The sequence below is a fragment of the Gordionus sp. m RMFG-2023 genome, chromosome 1 (assembly GCF_954871325.1).
Source record: "Gordionus sp. m RMFG-2023 chromosome 1, tfGorSpeb1-WG-v2, whole genome shotgun sequence".
Lineage (NCBI taxonomy): Eukaryota > Metazoa > Nematomorpha > Gordioida > Chordodea > Parachordodidae > Gordionus > Gordionus sp. m RMFG-2023.
The window spans coordinates 38,422,298-38,444,115 of NC_088775.1; the positions used below are offsets into that span (position 1 = coordinate 38,422,298).

Here is a 21,818-nt window from a genome sequence, read left to right on the forward strand (position 1 = left end):
AAATTTAGTTTAAGCCTTGTATAGTAATTGATTATTTTTTTTCTTATTATTATATTGAGTAGTGAATGTATATTTTATTTGGGATTTAAATACAAGATTTTACGGTCACCACTTTGATTTTTGTTTGTCTATCATTAAACTTACAATTCTTGATGCTTATGGTATGGGATGGAGAGAATTACGGTTTTGTTGAAATTTACATCCAATCCGACTCTATGGCAGACTATTGAGTGTATTGAGAAGGTTTTGCTTATCCTCGAGATTTTTTATTACTAAAACTAAATCATTCTAGATTTGTCAGGTTATTTAATAAAAATGTTTAACTCTAACCCAATGATATATCAACCTTTAATGATTCCTAACTCATATCTCTATAACTTTTGATCATGCTTTATACTTCAGTTGCTACTTTAGTTTTAAATATATTTTATCTAATTTTAAAAATTTCCATCCGTTGAACATTTATTGAGTTTAGATATTGTCATTGCATATATTGAAGGGGGGGGGTCAAGATAAAAAAATTATTCGCCTAATATGATATTTACGAGAGCAGGCAAATTTACGATGGGGTTAAAAATTTTACACTAGCTCGTCTTTTGGATACACCCCTCACACTCACATACCCCCTCTATTAAAATTTTTGTTAAAATAATATTATCTAAGCCTCGAGATTTGGTAAATTAACATACAAACCTATCTACCAACTAGAGCAAAATCTCCAGGATTCAATAGAATTATTTTGGCTAAGATCGTAATCAGGCAATTCTTCAAAATCGACCTCAACATTAAGACCCAGCTTAAAGATTTTCATGAAATAAAAAATATGTGTAAATATTTTTTTTATTCATACTGTAATTTTTTGTTTTTATAGATATTTATAATATTAGCTCCTTTTCTCTTATAATATTTTCAATAAGCATTGTATAACAAATTTTTTATTTTTTTATCAATGTTAGTCGATGACGTAAAGCACTAGAATAATATAAAACTTTTTATATTCATTAATCCTTTTATAGCACCGACCAAGACTATTAAAGGTAAACACTTTTAATTAAGTAATTATATATTATATTTTCATTGTTATATAATTTAATATCAAGCCTGATGAAATAAAATATATATCACAAAAAATAGAGTTCATGAGGGATATATATATAAAGTTATGGAAAGTAGGTAGATCTTCATACAAAAATGGATTGGATTTACAAGATAAAGCTAAAGAAATTTTGGAAATGGAACACTCTATAAATTCTAAATTTGGTGGCATTTTAATATTACTTGAACATTATCCTGTTTATACAGTTGGTATTAGAAAATATAAATCTCAGATAAATCAAAGGCACACATCAAAATTTATAGTTAATAAAGATAAACTCATATCATTGGGTGCAGAATATTTTGAAACAAATAGAGGTGGACTAATTACATTTCATGGTCCTGGACAATTGGTAGCATATCCAATATTTAATCTTAGAAAAATATTTGGTCATAAATTCATTCAAAATTTTGAAACAAAAAATATTACAAATTTAAATCCAAATGAATCACACAACACAGATGTTAATTTTATCAAAAGATTTGTGGAATTAATGATAAATACTATGACAATGACTTGCCATTCATTAGGAATTAAAAGTATTTTTAGTAAAATAACTCCCTCTACCTTAACTGGATCTTGGCATATAGCTCCAAATAATGATTTTATAAATATAGCTAGCCATAGCATTGATGATATAAAGTTTAATATGAAAAATTATGATGAAAAAACTTTTATATCACCTAAAAATCAAGGAGTAATTAATTACAATGAAGAATTAGTATCTAAATATTTTTTAGAACTAAAACCTGAAAAAGTAGGTGCTATAGGAGTGAGGTTTTCCAATTACATAACTAGTCATGGAATAGCTCTAAATTGTAATGTTGATCTCAGTTGGTATGATCATATAGATCCATGTGGATTAAAACAACTTGCTAACTCTAAAATATATTTGACAGATGATGGTCATTCAAATAAATTTGATTGTCAATATGTAACTTCATTATCTCAAATATCGGGAAATATTATATCAGTTGAAAAGACTATACCATATTTTTTGGCAGCAATGAAACAAAACTTCGATGTTTTTGTCGAAGGTTAACTTGATAAATTAATTGTTAAAATTTAAAAAGCCATATTACAATTATTAAATAATGATTTATATATCAAATTTAACCCAAATCAAACATTTTTTTCCTCCATTATCTATAATTTTAGACATGTATACTTTTTTACTTTTATATATTAATTATAGAACAATTATTTGAATAAATTTTATTGTGTAGATTTTATTCCTATTTGTTTGGTAAACTATCATATCAAAAGTAAATATTTAAGCAAAATCATAGTTTTAAGTCTCATGTAAATAATTTTGTAATATATATCTGAACTTCCACCTTCTATATCATAATGTTTGTATCACAAAATCAAATCCTTTGATAATCATAGTACAAAATATGTACCTTTTTTTATGTTTATTTGTAATAATTTGTATGTTATAAATAGTGAAAGTCAAAGATCTATACTGATCTAAAATAAAAAAAGACCAGGTCATAAACCAAAATTAAAAAGCTGATATAAAAAAACTGAACAGTATTACAACCTTCATTTAGGCTTGGATCCAAAAAAAAATCAGGAACTATTAAATATTTTATTTTAACTTTTTTTGTTTTGCTCTTATTATTTTTGGGTTCTTTTTAATTAAATTAAAGAATTGACTTTAATTTTAATAAAATAACATTTTTATTTTTACTATTGTTTTTTTACAACATTTATTGATTTTTAATGCACTTCTCTTTTGCTATACTTCTTTTTTTTAAAGTGCATCTATCATATTTTTGCATTTATTCCCTACTATGCCATCATTAAATGGCTATATTTTGTGGAGTTAGTAGTTACTGGTTAATACATTTTTTAGGTGTTTTAAATAGCAGAACAAAAAATTTTAAGTGGTCAAGAAAAGATAAGTGGTGTTTATTAATAAGAAAATATTTAAGTCATTTCAATTTCATTTTGACAAAGAAATAATTAAAATAAGACATTTATTATTATTCCTATTTCAATTTAATTTAAAAATATTTAGTATTATAAAATGAATATCTTAAATTCATTTTTATTAATATAATTACAAAACATTTATTATTAAAGAATATACTAGAAATCTAAAGTTTAAATATATGACATTTAAAATTTGGGCTGATGCTTTGATTCATCCATAACACACCTCAGAGAAAATTCTTAAACTTTAAAATATACATTTTATTTCTAATGATGAGCTAGAAATGCTCTTCAGAATATAAATTGATAATGGCCAAATAGTTTTCTGATGAAATTTTACTTAAAATTCCAAATTATAAAAAGTATTATAATGAAATCATAAATTTTTTAGAAAATAATTTTATTTTAAAAGAAGTCTTCATTCTTTGCTAAAAAAAAATTGGCAGGAAAAAGATATTTTTTTAAAACTGGTTGGTTACTAGGGGTGTGTAGGAAAATTTTGTAATTAACTGTCAAAATGTATAAATTTTATGTTGAAAGAAATAAATAATTAAAATATCTTGTGACTTGGAGGCATATTTTTTTGAAAAAAAACTGTTATAAAGGGTTAAAGCATTAAAATTTGTATAAAAAGATCTATATTATCTATAAGTTGATAACTTGATTATTATTTAATATGGAGGGCTTGAGGATTTCTTTGGATTGTCTTTTATTAAATAAATTTTTTTTTTACAAAAAAAGGTATTATTGTTTTAAATGGCCCCTCATCCTGAAGACATGTCTACAAACGATAGCTCATTCCCATCAGGGGACAGCCATGCTAACACCACGTCTCATACCACAGAATCTGCACCTACTTCTGCTGGTTCAAGCTCTTGGGGGGTACAATTAAAAAAAATTAAATGAAAATGGTTGCTTAGGATTAAGTTAAATTTGATATTTACAAGATAAAAAATTTTAAGCTCGATTGACATTTGAATGATTAAATTTAATAGTGAAATTTTATTTAAAATTAGACAGGTTTGGCCAAATTTTCCGATTAATTGAGAATAAAATAAAATAATCTTCAAAGATTTTTGATATTGGAGAAGTTTTTTAAGAAAATTAGAATTCTCAAATTATTGTTCAAATTTCACTTAAAATTCTTTAAAAAAATTTTTTGATCCTTTTAATTTTGTGATATAAGATTTTTTTGAAACTCTGAAAATCATATATACAATAACTTAGCTGCAAGTTGACCTAACTCAAACTTAGAATTTATTTTTTAAAATTGGCCTAAAATTTTAATAAAAAATAGTAGATTTAAAAATAAATATAAAAAATTTGGGTTGGGTTCACGTTAAAAAAAATAAATTTGCAGAGGAATGTAAATTTTAAAAATTGAAAATAATTTTTCTCTTATTTAATTACAATTTAGAACTTCTCTGGGATTTGGACAAAACAATCCGGGATTTTTATTTTATTAATTTAATGTTGGAAAATCACCCTGACTTTAGAGAACTCAAAAAAATGGCCTTGCCAAATTTTTATCCTAACAAATTCATCACAGTTTTAAGTTGAGGCTCAACTTAGACATTTGAGTCGATTTATTAGGCTCAAAGCTTGGCTAATCCATATTTGAGTTGACCAAAGTTACATAGTTTAATTTAATTTAACAAAACTATACTAAACTTTATAAAAATGGTTTATAATTTACAACTTTTAAATAAAAATTTCGGGCAGGGTATGTGTAGAAAAAACATTGAATTTGCAGCTAAGTCTCGATTTTTATAATTAAATCCTCCAAATGAGTCAGGGCATTTGCCTCGATCCAACAGCTAATTAACAGTGTTTTCATAGCAGCAATAAAAGAAAACAATGTTGAGATATTTGAGCAATTGAAAGAGATAAATGTGATTACATACAATTTATATTTTTAAAAATTTAACCTATTTTTTTTAGCAATTTTTGGTGGTTGAAAGGATAAACATTATTTTATGGATTTTACGGCTCATAACACTCGTATCTGGTTTCTTTTTCCTTTTCCCCTTAATTGGGTTTGTATATAATTACGTTTCGATTTTATCTTGCAAATGCAATCAAAACAAATCACATGGGTCATTCCATATCAAATCAATCACTTTACAACCCGACCATCTCAGATTTTGCGAAAATTTGGTATATAAGTTAATGAAGTGTTGTAATTGACGAATCCAAAATATTAACCTCTTAACTCCACAAGTACCAGAGATATAGGGTCTCAAGTGGCTCTGCTTGGTCATTTTTCGAAAAAAAAGAATTTTTTTAAAATTGGGATAACTTTAATATTAGATGCACTATATATATTATATATCTATCATGGCTCATATAGCCCTAAGTAAACTCTTCCACGTATAAGTAAATGAATTTTTAATTTATAATCCAAATTTTAAATATTTTATAGAGTACCACGAACTAATCATATAAAAATTTTCAGGTTTCTTAAAATAAAAATACCACTAGATGGCGTAAATAATTTTAAATAGCTCAAAACTTATTTTTTGTAATCGGCTAATTTTAGCCGACTACAAAACGGCTTAGCCGAGATTTTAGGTGGAAAAATCGGCTAAGCCTAATTAGGTAAAGCCTAAAAATTGGCTAAAATAAATTAGTCAAAATTCTGCATCGATGCTTAGCATTAATTATTATTTATTTATTTTAGTAAAATAATTTATTTTATTTATATTTAATGTAAATATTTTATTATTATCAACAAATAAACATGATATGATTTAATATTTTTTATTTATATTATTATATTTTGAAATGAAAATAAATTTATTTATTTGATGTTTTTTAATAAAAAAAATAATATGCTGCTATATTGTAAAAATGTAATATTCTTTTTAATATAATTTATTAGTGATTTTCACAATCTCCTTTGTAAATGCATCTTTTATTGAGGAATTATATTGGAAATTTTATTAGATAAATAAACAACTTTTAGGTGAAATCTTTTATCATTTTTTTAAAATTATCTATTTATTATTAAATGAGGTGGATTTTATGAAACTTTTTTGATGTTATTTTATATGATCTTTTTAAGGATAATATTTTAATGTGACAATTGTCATAATCGTTCTTTTATAAGTTTTTTGAATTTTTTTGAAGAAAATAGGTTAAAATAAGTATTAATAACATGTGTAAATATAAATTTAGTGAAGATGTACCTATGAAAAGTGACAATTGTCATAATCGTTATTTTATAAGTTTTTTGAATTTTTTTGAAGAAAATAGGTTAAAATAAGTATTAATAACATGTGTAAATATAAATTTAGTAATGAAAAGTGACAATTGTCATAATCGTTATTTTTAAAGTTTTTTGAATTTTTTTGACGACAATATGTTAAAATAAGTATTAATAACATGTTTAAATAAAAATTTAGTTAAGATGTACCATAGAAAATTGACAATTGTCATAATCGTTATTTTATAAGTTTTTTGAATTTTTTTGAAGAAAATATGTTAAAATAAGTATTAAAAACATGTTTAAATAAAAATTTAGTGAAGATGTACCATAGAAATTTTATAAGTTTTTTGAATTTTTTTGAAGAAAATATGTTAAAATAAGTATTAATAACATGTGTAAATATAAATTTAGTGAAGATGTACCAATGAAAAATCACAATTGTCATAATCGTTATTTTTAAAGTTTTTTGAATTTTTTTGACGAAAATATTTTAAAATAAGTATTCATAACATGTTTAAATAAAAATTTAGTGAAGATGTACTCTAGATAAGCGACAATTGTCATAATCGTTATTTTTAAATTTACACATGTTATTAATATTTATTTTGTTGTCAAAAAAATTTAAAAAACTTATAAAATAGCGATTATGACAATTGTCACTTTTCTATGGTACATCTTCACTAAATTTTTATTTAAACATGTTTTTAATACTTATTTTAACATATTTTCTTCAAAAAAACTTTAAAAATAACGATTATGACAAATGTCAATTTTTTGTCTTCACTAAATTTATATTTAAACATCTTATTAATACTTATTTTAACATATTTTCATCAAAAAAATTTAAAAAACTTTAAAAATAACGATTATGACAATTGTCACTTCATTGTCTTCACTAAATTTATATTTAAACATCTTATTAATACTTATTTTAACATATTTTCGTCAAAAAAACTTTAAAAATAACGATTATGACAATGTCAATTTTCTATGGTACATCTTCACTAAATTTTATTTAAACATGTTATCAATACTTATTTTAACATATTTTCTTCAAAAAACTTATAAAATAACGATTATGACAATTGTCACTTTTCTATGGTACATCTTCACTAAATTTTTATTTAAACATGTTTTTAATACTTATTTTAACATATTTTCTTCAAAAAAATTCAAAATCTACGATTATTACAATTGTTACTTATCTATGATATATCTTCACTAAATATTTATTTAAACATGTTATCGATACTTATTTTAGCCCATTTACGTCAAAAAACTTTAAAAACTACGATTATGACAATTGTCACTCCTCTATGGTACATCTTCACTAAATTTTATTTAAACATGTTATCAATACTTATTTTAGCCTATTTACGTCAAAAAAATTGAAAAAAACTTTAAAATCTACGATTATGACAATTGTCAATTATCTATGATATATCTTCACTAATTTTTATTTAAACATGTTATCAATACTTATTTTAGCCTATTTACGTCAAAAAAATTCAAAAAACTTTAAAAATTACGATTATGACAATTGTCACTTATCTATGGTACATCTTCACTAAATTTTATTTAAACATGTTATCAGTACTTATTTAAACATATTTTCTTCAAAAAAAATCAAAAACTTTAAAAATAACGATTATGACAATTCTCACATTAAAAAATATTATCCTTAAAAAGATCATAAAAAATAACATCAAAAAAGTTTAATATAAATATTTTTAAAAAAAACACCTCATTTAATAAAAAAATAGATAATTTTACAAAATTGATAAAAAAAAATTTATAAAAGATTTCACCTAAATTTATTTATCTATTAAAATTTACAATATAATTCTTTAATTAAAGATGTATTTACAAAGAAGATTGTGAAAATCACTAATAAATTATATTAAAAAGAATATTACATTTTTACAATATAGCAGCATATTATTTTTTTTATTAAAATAACATCAAATAAATAAATTTATTTTCATTTCAAAATATAATAATATAAATAAAAAATATTAAATCATATGTTTATTTGTTGATAATAATAAAATATTTACATTAAATATAAATAAAATAAATTATTTTACTAAAATAAATAAATTATAATTAATACATCGCAGAATTTTGACTAATTTAATTTTAGCAGATTTATATAGGCTTAGCCGATTTTTAGGCTTAACCTAATTAGGCTTAGCCGATTTTTAGAGCCGATTTTTAGGCTTAGCCTTATTAGGCTTAGGCGTAGTTTTTAGCCGATTACGCAACACTAGTTAATCTACCTTTTTTATATTCCATAATATAATATTTGTTGAATAAAATCACATTTTGTCACAAAAATAAAATTTCCGCTAGTAGGGCAACTAATTTAAAATAGCTATAACACTTATTTTAGTAAAATATTGCAGTAGATGTTTTTATTTATTCGTTAATATTTATTGAGTTAATTCATAGTAAAATTACCTATAATAGTATAGAGGCTAGTTATATTAATTTCCTTAAATTTAATTTGTATATGGCCATTTTGGACTTCACGAGTTAAATTACAAGTTCTTCCTGTAGTGATCAAAAGGTTGACGACAGTTGCAATATCATTTTTCGGAGGAATAAGAATATCAGGTATATAAAAGAAATTAGAAGGCCCATTAAAGTGTAAAAATATTACCTTTATCTCATCAGCATTAATAACAAAATATTCAAAATCTAATAGGCGAGATATCAACTAATGATATAAAAGGGTGTGTAACGTGCTTTTATGATAATGAATGGTGGTGGCCTATATTCTAGCTATTATTAGTGCTGATGAGGTAAAGATAATATTTTTACACCCTAATGGACCTTCTAATTCCTTTTATTATCCTTCAATACCTGATATTCTTATTCTTCCAAAAAATGATATTCTAACTGTCGTCAACCTTTTGACCTAAGGAAGAACTCAATTATAGAATAAATAAAAACATAGGTTTTAGCTATTTTAAATTACTTGTGCTATCGAGAATTTTATTTTTGTTACAAAATGCTATTTTATTTAACAAATATTATATTATAGAATAAAAAAATAGATTGACTGATATTTTTAAGAATTAAGTTTTAAGCTATTTAAAATTATTAACGCCATCAAGCTATTTTTTAAGCATTTTTCCTACTTAACTTTTTTTTAACACTCTGAAAATTTATATAAGAACAGTTCTTGGTACTCTTTACAAAATATTTGAAATTTGGAAAAAAAATTATAATGGAAGAGTTTACTTAGGGCTATAAAATGAGCCATGATAGGTATATAGTGCATCTAATATTAAAGTTATCATCATTTTCGAAAAATGACCAAGCAGAGCCACTTTGAAACTATATATCCCCTGTGCTAGGAGTTAGGGGGCTAATCTTTTGGATTCGTCAATTACAACACTTCATCGTATATGCCAAATTTTAGCAAAATCTGAGATGGCCAGGTTGTAAAGTGATTGATTTGAAATGGAATGCTCAACATGTAAGTTTTATAATTACTAGGGCTGACCGATCCACAAATTTTTCACCGATCCGTTTCGATATTACTAAAAAAACAGATCTGATACCTATCCAATATTTATATTAATTTTTATTTACCATCTATCTTATATTTTTTTAAAACTAGCCAACTTACAATGATTTATTTTATTTTTTTTATTCTCCAAAAGTTGCCAATCTTATTTAAATATTTGCAATGTTAAAAAGACTAAAACAAATTAACCAAAATATTGTTACCTACTAAATTTTCATAATAGTCTAAGCCGGAGTAATTTACTTTTGGCTAAAATCTTGAGTACCTTTTTGAAAATTGACAAAATCTAGCTATTTAGCAACACTACCTGAATGCGACTCGTTAGATATTTTAAAATCTTTTTCTTGTCGCAGATAATATAGCAAATAAATTGTATTTTAGTTCCTTTTATTAATTTATTATGAAATTATTTATAAAATATATTTATATGATTATATGTAATCATAAAATAACCGAGACAATTAAAAAAATATCGTAGTATCGGTGCCGATCCGATATTTAATATCGGCACAGCCCTAATGACAACTAAATTTTGCTATAATTAAAAAGATATTTTATTTTTATAAAATTTGATATGTATATAAATGATGTGTGTAGGAAAGTAAAATATAAAAATTTAACTCAATTTATTTTTTCTCCTACAACTTTTAGAAAGCAAACTCAGTGGTACCAAAGGATCCTCTTATGTAATGGAGCTATTAACGCCCTCCGACTTCACACTCGGCTCCCTAGATTTAGACCTTCCCGTGAATTTTTGGCCAACATTCTGACAGAAGATAGCTGCCATAATCTCATTTATTCCATGATTTTTCTTTTTTCCTCGCAAATCACACGTAAAATATATATCAAACCTAAGCAACTGATATTTCTTTATAAAATAAAAAAATCAATAAGTATACCTACATATGTTACTGGCGATGTTTCTATTAAAAAGAATATTCTTTTAAAATGACATAGATTATAATATGATCTAATAGTGGATATTTGTCAATAGGACTACCTTGGAAGCAATTGCAAAACCGGATAAAGAATTCTTAAATATTTATATAGAAAATATTTTTTATCCTTTGTTGCATAATTCATTTACCCAGCAACTTTTATTGTTTTAAAATATTGTTTAAAACTTATAATGAATAAATATATCCTATATTTTTTTAATTTTTATTTAGTAATACAAGATCAGCTCAAGGTGGAAATAATTAATTATAATATTATGTTAATGCTGAACATATTAATTACACATATTTTTTTTAAAATTGTTGGACAAAAGAATGAAGGTGATGGCCCATGTGGATGCAGGAATGATATATATTTCTTTTGATATTTCATTTTTATGTAAAAGCTAACCACCAAAAATCATCATATATGCATGTTACAATTCCTTTGATTTCGCTAAATATTAAATTTACATGTATGATATTATGAATATTATTTTTATAATTGTAAAAAAACGAATGGATAACTTGAAGAGAGAAACGAGGGATATTTTATTTTAAATTTAGGAGTATTTCTGATACTCTTTTTATTCTTTTTAAAATAAATTCAATTATCAAGAGTTTACCAAAATCATAAAGTGTTCTTTACAATTTCTTTTATAATGTAATAAATATAATCAATCCGCTATTACGAATTTAATACATCTGCTAAAATAAATCACTTTATCAAATAAAATATATCTTGAAAAATGTAAACTACAACACGCCACCCATTACTTAACCTAGTGCATGACCAATAATATAGGAAATATAAATATACATAGGACGTTTTTCACTTACTCCAAACTATATATTTATACATTCTGCACATCCTTGTTGTCCATTAAATTTTCGCAGAAAATGACTTACCTCTAACGACTTTATTCTAAGAATTAAGAAATGTGGCGTTATGTCCATAGGAGGAGCCGTTGGAATCGCCTTTGTTACGAAATCCCCATAAGAAATGCGGCTTTTTTGTCCATGTGGGGACAACGTTTGATTCGTCTCCCGAATAAGAATAAAGAAATGCGGCTTTTTTGTCTATAGGAGGACGCCGTTTGATTCGTCTCAAGAATAAGAATAAAAAATATATAATTTCCTCCGGCTCAATTTCCCTGTAATACCGTATATTTATATTTCCCTAATCAGAATAAGAATAGAATATATTTTCTTAATATTTCATCATATATTTGTAAAATCTTGAATATTATATTTCTCCAATTAGAATCAAGAATAGAATATATTATTTTAACATTTTATTATAATTTCCTTCGGCTATTACAATTTCCATGTAATACCGCTAATTTTATATTTCTTTCATTAGAATAAGAATATAATATAAACAATTTATACAAAAATATTTTTGCAAATTTGATTCCATTATTTCAAATATGATCTCCTAAAAATTATTTGAATATCCTGGAATAATAATAAAATTTCTACCAACCAGTATCGGCGATAAAAAAATATTAAGATATTTTTGAATAATTTTATACAAGGATTTAAATTTTTTCCAGCGAATGCCATAAAGCAAAACATATTACGGAAAAATGACTTTGATAGGAATTTAATTTCTTCCCAATAATATCTTTAGATAAATTGGCATTTGATTTCTTACAAAGAATACCAATAAATAATGGCATAGATAAGATAGTAGTTACGGAATAATGACTGATGAAAATCTAATTTCTTCCCATTAATATCTTTGGATAATTTATCGCCTCCTCTCAACCATTTTGTTCGTAAAGTGGAGTATACTGCACCGTCAACAGATAATATAACAGAATTAAGATAAAATGGTCAATAGACCAGAGACTGCCGTGGTTCGAGTTAATTTGATCAGACATCTTTATTTATTCGCGATTACTATATGTTTTTAACATTATTTTTTTTAGTCGTGATAGTTCCTCCAGTTTTGTACGCTTTACTACATTCCATCATTTTCAGTGTACGAGTTCTAGATGTAAGTTTTTATTATTTTTTCGAATCGAATCTTTTTTCTTTTTTAAAAAGAGTTTATTATTTATGATTTTTATTAATTACTTCAAGTTTAATTAAACTATGTAATTTATTCTTCCTTTAATTTATTATACCCATCAAACTGATAACTAATTTTAACTGGTTTGCCCTGAACTATTTGCTTTTAAAAATTGATTTCCCTCCTGCCCATTTATTATTTAAATTATTTGATTGGTTGTTTTGTCTCTTTATTTATTTTATTTTAATAAAATTATTCACAAACGAATAAAAAATATTTATTTTAATATTAAAAGAATACTAACTTTTGATGAACCTGAGCTCTATTCTCTCCTTAATTATAGTCTTGACCTTTACTTTGTTAATCACTATTATATTTATTCTTTCTATTCTGCTATCCCCTTTATTTACTTTTTTTAAAATATATAAACCGTTTTTAGGCTTTCCGCTTGAACGTGACCGCAGTGAGAAACATGATGTCTAAGGTGACTTTACAGCAAATATCTCTGTTGAGAATAATAGCGTGCACCGAAATATTTTTGATGCCCGCTATAATCGCCAGCGTTTTTGTGTAAATTATTTATTCGTTACTTTATCTTTCAAATACTTATTATGTAAATGAAATGACGATAAAAAGAAATAAAGGATAAAACATTGGGGGAGGGAGTAGGGGGGGCAGAGGCAAGTAATGGAAGCAAATATGAATGGATTAAAAACTAATCCGTGGGATTTTTGGGCTGAGATTTGGGGGTATTGAAAATATTAAGTTAAACTATCATAAACATAAATCACTACATATTAATATTTTCATAAATTATAAGTGGCAAAGGTAACTTGTTCGTTCCTTTCATGTATTACCGTTTCCTAACATTGCGTTATGCCGCTAGGAGAAATCCTTATTGCAGGTAAATTATATAAGAATAATTGATAAAAATTTATTCTGGACTTCCAATGCAGACAGCATTTTAAGTAAGGGTAATATTCAAAACTGTTGATAATGAGATTTATCTGAATTTCTACTCTACGTTATTTTGTTCAATATAACCTCGCAATGTAATAGTAATTTAAATCTCTTGGCCTGGTTTGAGCAGATGCCTAAATGAAATTTTTGCTATATTAAAAAAAACTTATATCATTCATTTGTTTACATTATTTACCGCCCGGAAAATCATTTTAAAAGTTTGAATACAATTCTTCTTAAAATAAGATGCCCGATTTGGGAGTCCAGAATTAATCAGAAATTGGAGTGTGGCTTTTTACTGTAGGGAACATAGTCGAGCGGAATTTCTCATTTCCCTATAATTATATAAGTCGAAAATTTTTGTTTTTCTTACGTGATTTATTGGTTGAGCTTACATTTTAAAACAAAAAACATGTGCTTGTAGTTTTAAAAAAATATTTAAAATAAAACAGAGTTAGACCGTCAGAAAATTGAATCGAATAATTTACTATTCGTTTTTGTTTCGAATAATTTTATTTTGTCTTACAATCTAAATAATAATTATATGGAATAATAAGTGAATAAATATTCTGAGTTAAAAATAAAATTTAAACTACAATTTCTAGTCAACCTACATTTTTTAATTTTTTTAAAATATATATTTGGATAATCTAAAAAAAGGTAATGATAATTGCTTATAATAAACATTCCAAATAATATATTAATAATAGTTTTCCATAAATTTCAAAATTTAAAATGCCGAAAAATAATAATTTAAGTAGAATGATAGTGTTAATTCATTTTTTTTTATAAATATCCATTCTCTTAGTATATATAAGAAGTATATTTACTTAATTGTCTCCTTGACTCAATTTATTTGATATTTTTGTAAAAAGGCCATCATATCACTAAGTAAACTATCAAAGTGTTGATAATGTGACCCTATCTAAAATTTGATATTGTTTTTTTTTAATTTATTTTTTTTAAAATATATATATGCGCTATATATTTATAATCTTGATATGTTTTTTAATATGACCCTTTATTTTAAATTCGTTTTTAAGAAAAAATATTCAATAAAAAAATATAAATTATTCAAATTTTCTAAAAAAATATTTGTATTTTCGATTCGAAATTTATGAATAATTTGATATTCTTAATTTTGAATTGAATATGAATAATGAATAATTTGGCCTACCTTCAAGATAATAACCATCTAAAAAAATTTCTAAAAAACTCATCAAAATAATTATCACTATAAAAAAAGAATGATGTTCAGTGAGATGAAGATGGCGATTCTGGAGCTTTCTTCCAATCCAAGATGCCCAGCTTTTGTAAGAGGCCTGGTTTATCAAATTATCAGTTTTTTAGGCCGACTCGCACCGCCTATATCTGCTGCTAATTAGTTAGAAACATGAAAAACTTATATATAAATATTTGTATAAAGAACATTGTATAATTTTACATACATATCTTTTAAACATCTTTGTTGCTTTTGCCGCGAAATTTATATACTCGAATATTGTACTATATAATATATATTAGGTTATGGGGTTCAACTGTTGAAACAAAAGCTTATATAAATTAAGGGGGAAGTAATATTATCTTTGAAGCTGTAATTGCATCTCATAGCTAAACAAATTGTATGTTAGATTCAAATTTTTAAATTTATTTATACATGGCAAATGGCATAGATGTCATATGCATTTATATATCATAAACTCCTATCCAACATTTATATATTAGTTGTAAGTTGGTATCTTAGAAATATCCACTCGTAAATGTGTTTTTTTAACCCCAAACCTTGTAAAAAATATTAACTGTTTTTTTCACGCATTCATAAAATTTTGGCCTTTATTGTTTTATACATTTTAATTGTAACCATTTCAAGTCATTCCCGTTCTTATATAAATGGTTTTGTAATGTTAATGTTTCAATTCCATGCAGTTTAAAAGCTTGGTTTAAAATATTCCTGTAGTAAACTAGAAGGAGTTTTTATTATTTCTGTAGATAAAGTATTTTATAAGCGATAATTTTTTATTATATTTTATCATTGATACAATTCTTTCAATAACCAACATTCATACTAAAATGTAGGAAGAATATATTATCCAACTATAAATACCAAATATTACTTCGTTGGTCAGCGTTTTTTTGTTAGTTTATTTTTCCACCTTATTTTGTTTAATTAGTTAAATATATCTGTTATTATATTCTTTTTCATACTTATAAATTTATTTTAAAAAAAATTGTTTTTTTACAAACTATTTTATTTTTGGCAGAAAAACAAACATTTAATTTACTACCTACAATGCCGGTGTCACGAATAATTAATGTTTTATCTTTAGTAATGGCCGAAGAGTTTTTCTAATTTATTTTATTTTGTAAATTTATCAGATCCCTCATTAATATATTATAATATATAGAGTGGTTAAGCGGCTCGATTTCGCCAATTTTAAATTAAGATTCTAACCAATATAATATTACGCAAACTTCGAGATTTCGTTAATAGATATCGAAACCTTTCTGCAATCTATGAGAAAAATCTCTAGGTTTACACAATTTTTTAGCGAAAATATTGGGACAGCCTTTTTAAAAAATCTAGCCATTTACACTAGCTGTGACGATCTACTATTTTTCAATATTCATACGAAACTGAACAGATACTGCCGATATTTGAATTGAGTTTTATTTGCCATCTATCTTTGAACCATGTCATAAAATATCAATATTTTCTATGCAAAAAAACTAACTATGTAGACTATTGGCAAAACAATAAATACTTTGCAATTTTAGGTTTCACGGCAATATTAGGTGGATTATCATGAATGATAAGTATTTTTTTTATTCCCAAAATAAACATTGCCAATGTTTATCTTAAACGTGGCTCGTAAATATTTTTAAATTATTTACATGCTGCAAGTAATAAAACAAAGAGTAATAGCTGTCAGCTGTTATTCTTTAAAAAAAATAGATTTTTTTTACTTATTGCAAATTGGATGTTGGAACCTTTTATTATAAAATAGTGTAATACTTTTTTAAAAAAAATGATAATAATTAGATCGAGTTTTTTTTGAAAAATATCTGTCCGGTCTGAAATTTTTCTAATCTTAAGAGATGAATAGTGTTGCCAGATTTTGAAAGCATTAATATAGAACATTTGCCCTATTCCAGTGGCGTCACTAGCCCTTACAATCTCAGGGGTTAAAGTATTTTTGAAATTTTTTTAAGAGGCTTTTTAAATTGTTCATGGGCTCTAGCCTCTGTGCTCCACCTTCTAGTGACTCTACTACCGTATTCCTTACTTCTTTCCCCTAATACTAATATTTTTATTAATATTAGATCTCAATCTAAAATATTATTTGTTTATTAAAATTTATATAATTTTCACAAATAATATGTGAAATATATATTGTTTATATCTAAATATGTATTTTTCCTATTTATCATTAAGAAACCTTTTTTTTGCAGCGGTGCTATCGGGTATACTCAATACTGTAAGATATTATCAGAAAAGTATCTGCAATTTCTGATTATTTTTTTTTCAAGTATCAAATTAGTTTTTGTTCATCAAATAATTTATTCAATTTTAGTAGTGATCGCAATCTAAAAAATTTATAAGGTTAATGGCGCTTTTTTGCATAAAATGTGAATATTTTTATGCACAACATTTTATCTTCAATCATGACAGCGATGACGTGATTTCTTATAGAGTAAATAAAAAAATTGTAGCACTTTTTAAAAATAAATTAGTACCTTTAAGCACGCCCTTGTAAAAAGCTAGTAACTCCTCTATACTGTCTACTATATATTAGAAGCAGGATTAATCAAAAACCAATATTATTTTTAAATATACAAATTCTGAAATTTTTAAAAAGCCCGATTCGGATCAAATGTTAAAAATTTAAAAAATCTATTTTTCCCTTTGCAGAAAAAATATAGGTTTGGCAAATATAACGAAAAAATACCCTAATAATGTAATAATAACGGAAATTGAAAATAGGATAAATTATAAAAAAACAATTCGTTCACTTATTTAAGACAAGCTTGGGGAAATAACATAATTTTAAAGCAAAAATAACTTTAAAAAAAGAGGGGGGGGGGAGGGTTGAGCCCTATCCGGTACTATTAGTATAGAAAAATAAAATAGACGAAACCTTAAATAAATTCAGGATCAGGGATATGAACCGAAACAAATATCAGTTGATTTGATAAAAATAACGGTTCAGGTTTGATTCTTAAAAAACAATAATATTGGTTTGATTCGAACCTCTAAAAAACGGTTTGAAATCTTTTGCACACAAACTTATCTCATAATTATACACAGAGAAGCAGATTTTTTTTATTTCATTAAAAAACGCAAACTTTTATTTTATGATATAAAATACGATTTAATAAATAGAAGTCTTTTCTGCGCATTTCACCTGAATAATATTTTAAATTCACCATCCATTGTTTTAAATAAACCTTCCCGCACACCTGCCTTAAGTTTAAAATCTTTTACCCTGCCCACTTATTACAGATTAGATGTCTGCATTGGGCGGGCATAAAAATTTTAGAAACGGGCAGGCGGGCGGGTTAAAAAAATTTTTAAACATGGGTTGGCGGGTTAAAAAAATATAAAATCATTTAAGTAAATATTAATACAAAATTGTTCTTATGTGTTTTTTTGAATATTAAAAATTAAAATGTCCTTTTTCCTTAAAATAAATAAACTTTCTTGTATACTTAAAACTACATTGGTGGAAACGACAAGAAAGAGATTTGTCAAAGCTATTAAGATTAGCAAGAAATTTATTGGCAGTTCCTGCAATAGTTCTTCTTCTGAACCATTGCTGGAAGGTTTTAGAACAAAGAAGAACGTGTTTGAATCCAGGAAATGTCTATTCATTATTATTTTTGCAAATATTTATATTTTTTTCATAATATATTTGATTAAATAAACTATCCATAATTTAAATTGAATATTTTTTTATGCTTAAGGCTGCGTCCAAAATGTTTTGAAAAAATTTTAAAATTTTCGCAAACAAAACACTTTGGACACATTTAAGTTTTAAAAAAATTAAAATATTCAAAATGCTTGATATGGTTCAATTATTTATTAAAAGATATGTAAATTTCAGAGTTGTTAAAGTAGCGCGTTAACTTTTGGTAGCTATAGCTAATAGCGGCTACTTTTTTTGTAATTATTTAATTTTTTAGTGCGTTACTTTTTTTGAAAGTAGCTAAGTAGCCGCTACTTCGCTACTTTTAAAAAATATAATGAAGGTAAGTATAAATATGAAAATTTAAATATAATATCATAATTAATTATAATATTTATTATTTAATTTTGAAATTAAAATATAATTTCAATTTGTAATTTATATTTTCATTTGTATTATAAACCGAAATCACGTGTTAATAATTTAAAATGTCATCGCCTATGGATATCCAAATCGTTGAAAGTGATTCAGACAATGATATTAATGAAATAGAAGATACCAAGGGATGAAAATGTTGTTAATAGCTATAATACAAATTTCCCATTCCCTAGATTTGAAAATTTTTTAAAATAAATATATAACCAAAACTGGTTTCAAATTTATTTGTTTAAAATGTAAAAAAAAATATTTCCCCAAATCAATCCAGTAGCTATAACCTCAAGAAACACCTAAAGGTAAATTGTCATTTTTATAATAATAATTATTTTATAAGACTGTTCATGAGTTTTAAGGTAATGGAGAAACATCTAAATAATTTTGGTATAGGCGACTCTACATCCAAAAAGACTAATTCAATTCAAACCAAATTAATTAATAATGCAAATGACAATATTTCTCAGAAATTGGCTGAAAAAGTTATTGTTAATTTTATAATTTATACAGTTCAGCCAATGTCCTTAGTTGATAATCCATCATTTACCATGATGATTAAAACTCTATCCCCCTGGTACAACAATTTTATGCCGCCAGACATTAATGAATAAAATAGCAGATAACTTTAAAATGATGAAAGATGCTCTAATAGTAGAGTTATCACACATAACAGAAGGTAAAAACTTATTTATATTTATAAATTGATCGGATTAAATATTTTTGAGCTTATTTGGGAATCACAGGCCATTGACTAGACCCTAAAACTTTAAAAAGAAGATCTGTGGCATTAGCCCTCAAAATGATTAAGATGCCAGACATACGATGTACTTGCAAATAAAATTATTGATAATCTATCTTATATTAAAAATATGTATATAAGATTAAATACGCCCTTACCCTCAAGTGCTAGTGTCGAGAGATTATTTAATAAGGCAAAACTTATACTTTCTGATCGTCGCTCTAGACTTGGGGATGATAATATTGAAATGATTTTATTATTAAAATGCAACAAATTACCATAAATATTTATTTTTATTACATAAATTTTTTTATAATCAAAACTAACTATATTTTAATATTTATAAATGTTGATTTTTATATATTTACTATACAATAACATTATAAGCAAAAAATAAAAAATTTGTTTGTAAATTTTTTTTATAAAAAGTAGCTAAATACTTTTAAAAAATAGTAGCTAATAGCGAGCTACTTTTAAAAAATAGTAGCTAATAGCGAGCTACTTTTAAAAAATAGTAGCTAATAGCGAGCTACTTTTTTTGACAAATAGCGATAGCGCGCTACTTTTAAAAGTAGCGTTTAACAACTCTGGTAAATATTTTATTTAATATTACCTTTCAGTTATTAAATTTTGTATGAACCATTATTTGATAATGGTTATTTAAAAATACTTAATAAATGTAAATAATTGTATCAATATTTAATAAACAGTTGGAAAACCAATAATAAATTTTATTTTGAACGATAATTTTTCCATAAAATATATATAAATTATTATATTTGAGTCATATAATAAAATTGTAATAGAAATAATATAATATCTTTTAAAAGTAGAAATAGAAATGTTTTTATTAATAACTAGGGTTTTCATTTTCTTTGTTGGCATTATCTTGATCTAGCTATTATTCAATAATAAATATCAAATAATAGTAATATAATGTACAGAAATTATAGTATCATTAAAAGAATCAATAGACATATTTTGCCCAATATATATAATTAAGTGCGTTAGCAGTGGCCCCTACACTTTCTAAGCGAATGAAGCAGAATACCCCCATGAAAAGTACCCCACCCCCACCCCCTCGAAAAATCATAATTATTTTATGACACCCATAAATTTCAAAAATAATTTTTGTTGCATCAATTTTTAATATATAATATAAATGCAAAAAATTTATACTTTATAAATATTATTTTTAAATTAATAATTTAGATAAATTAGGGAAAGAGAAAGCGGAAGAATTTATAATTTCATCAATATTTAATTGTTTAAATAAATTTTTTTCCATTGATAATATGGTTAAATTATTGAGAAATGAATCTTTCATGGTACTACGAAGTCTTGTTTTAATTAATTTAATTTTACTCATGACTCTTTCAGCCGTACATGAGGTTGTAGGAATGATTAATAAATATTTATATAAAATTCTTAAATTAGAGAAAGCTGAAAAATTTTAAAGTGGACGATAAGGTAAAATAAATGAATAGTTTTTCCAATCTGAATCGTAAGTCCTTGAATTATCATCATCAGAAGAAGAAGCTAAATAATGTATTGGTAAAAATATTTTAATTAAATAAATTTACAATTCTCAGAATCTGACAAATTTTTAGATTCTTGAACCTCTATGTCATGAGTAATAATTACATTCCCCATTTTGGCCATCTTATAAATATTTCTAAACTTAAACATTTCTTTGAAAATTCGACTTGAATTTAGATTGTAAAATTGACAGATATCCTAAATATCTTCTTTAATAATTGATTTTTCTGACATTCCCTTTGGCATAAAAAATGATGTTTGATGTAAAAATTTCATCGAATCATCATTAAATCTTTCGTTAAACTGCATAAGAATTAAATCGAGTGCAGCATAAAACACACCTATTTTAAAGCTAAAAAAAAATTTCTATATTTAATGATGAAAGTATATACCTCTCCTTTTTGGATTGTAATGTTTGAAGTTTAGAACTTTCAAAATCAAAAGGTAGATCTCTCTCCTTCATAAAATCTTGTACCTTTAAAAAAACATCCAAAAATTCAGTGTTATTATTTATT

At 24.7% G+C, this 21,818-nt stretch overlaps 1 protein-coding gene across 3 annotated transcripts; it reads left to right on the forward strand.

Moving 5' to 3' along the window:
• The first annotated feature begins 930 nt into the window (after positions 1-930).
• Positions 931-15,775, forward strand: LOC135922725 (transmembrane protein 33-like). Of its 3 annotated transcripts, none has more exons than XM_065457170.1 (8): positions 931-1,037; positions 3,776-3,916; positions 4,976-5,070; positions 10,429-10,610; positions 12,647-12,714; positions 13,169-13,299; positions 13,550-13,633; positions 14,936-15,772. In XM_065457170.1, the coding sequence occupies exons 2-8, from the start codon at positions 3,791-3,793 to the stop codon at positions 15,072-15,074; spliced, it is 825 nt and encodes a 274-aa protein (XP_065313242.1). In that variant the 5' UTR covers positions 931-1,037; positions 3,776-3,790; the 3' UTR covers positions 15,075-15,772. The 3 variants fall into 3 exon arrangements, 2 of the variants coding, with proteins under 2 accessions (XP_065313242.1, XP_065313243.1); XM_065457171.1 differs by lacking the exon at positions 931-1,037 and adding an exon at positions 2,000-2,133 and having other exon boundaries at positions 14,936-15,775; XR_010571011.1 differs by lacking the exons at positions 10,429-10,610; positions 12,647-12,714; positions 13,169-13,299; positions 13,550-13,633; positions 14,936-15,772 and adding an exon at positions 1,101-2,133 and having other exon boundaries at positions 1,016-1,055.
• Positions 15,776-21,818: the final 6,043 nt, after the last annotated feature.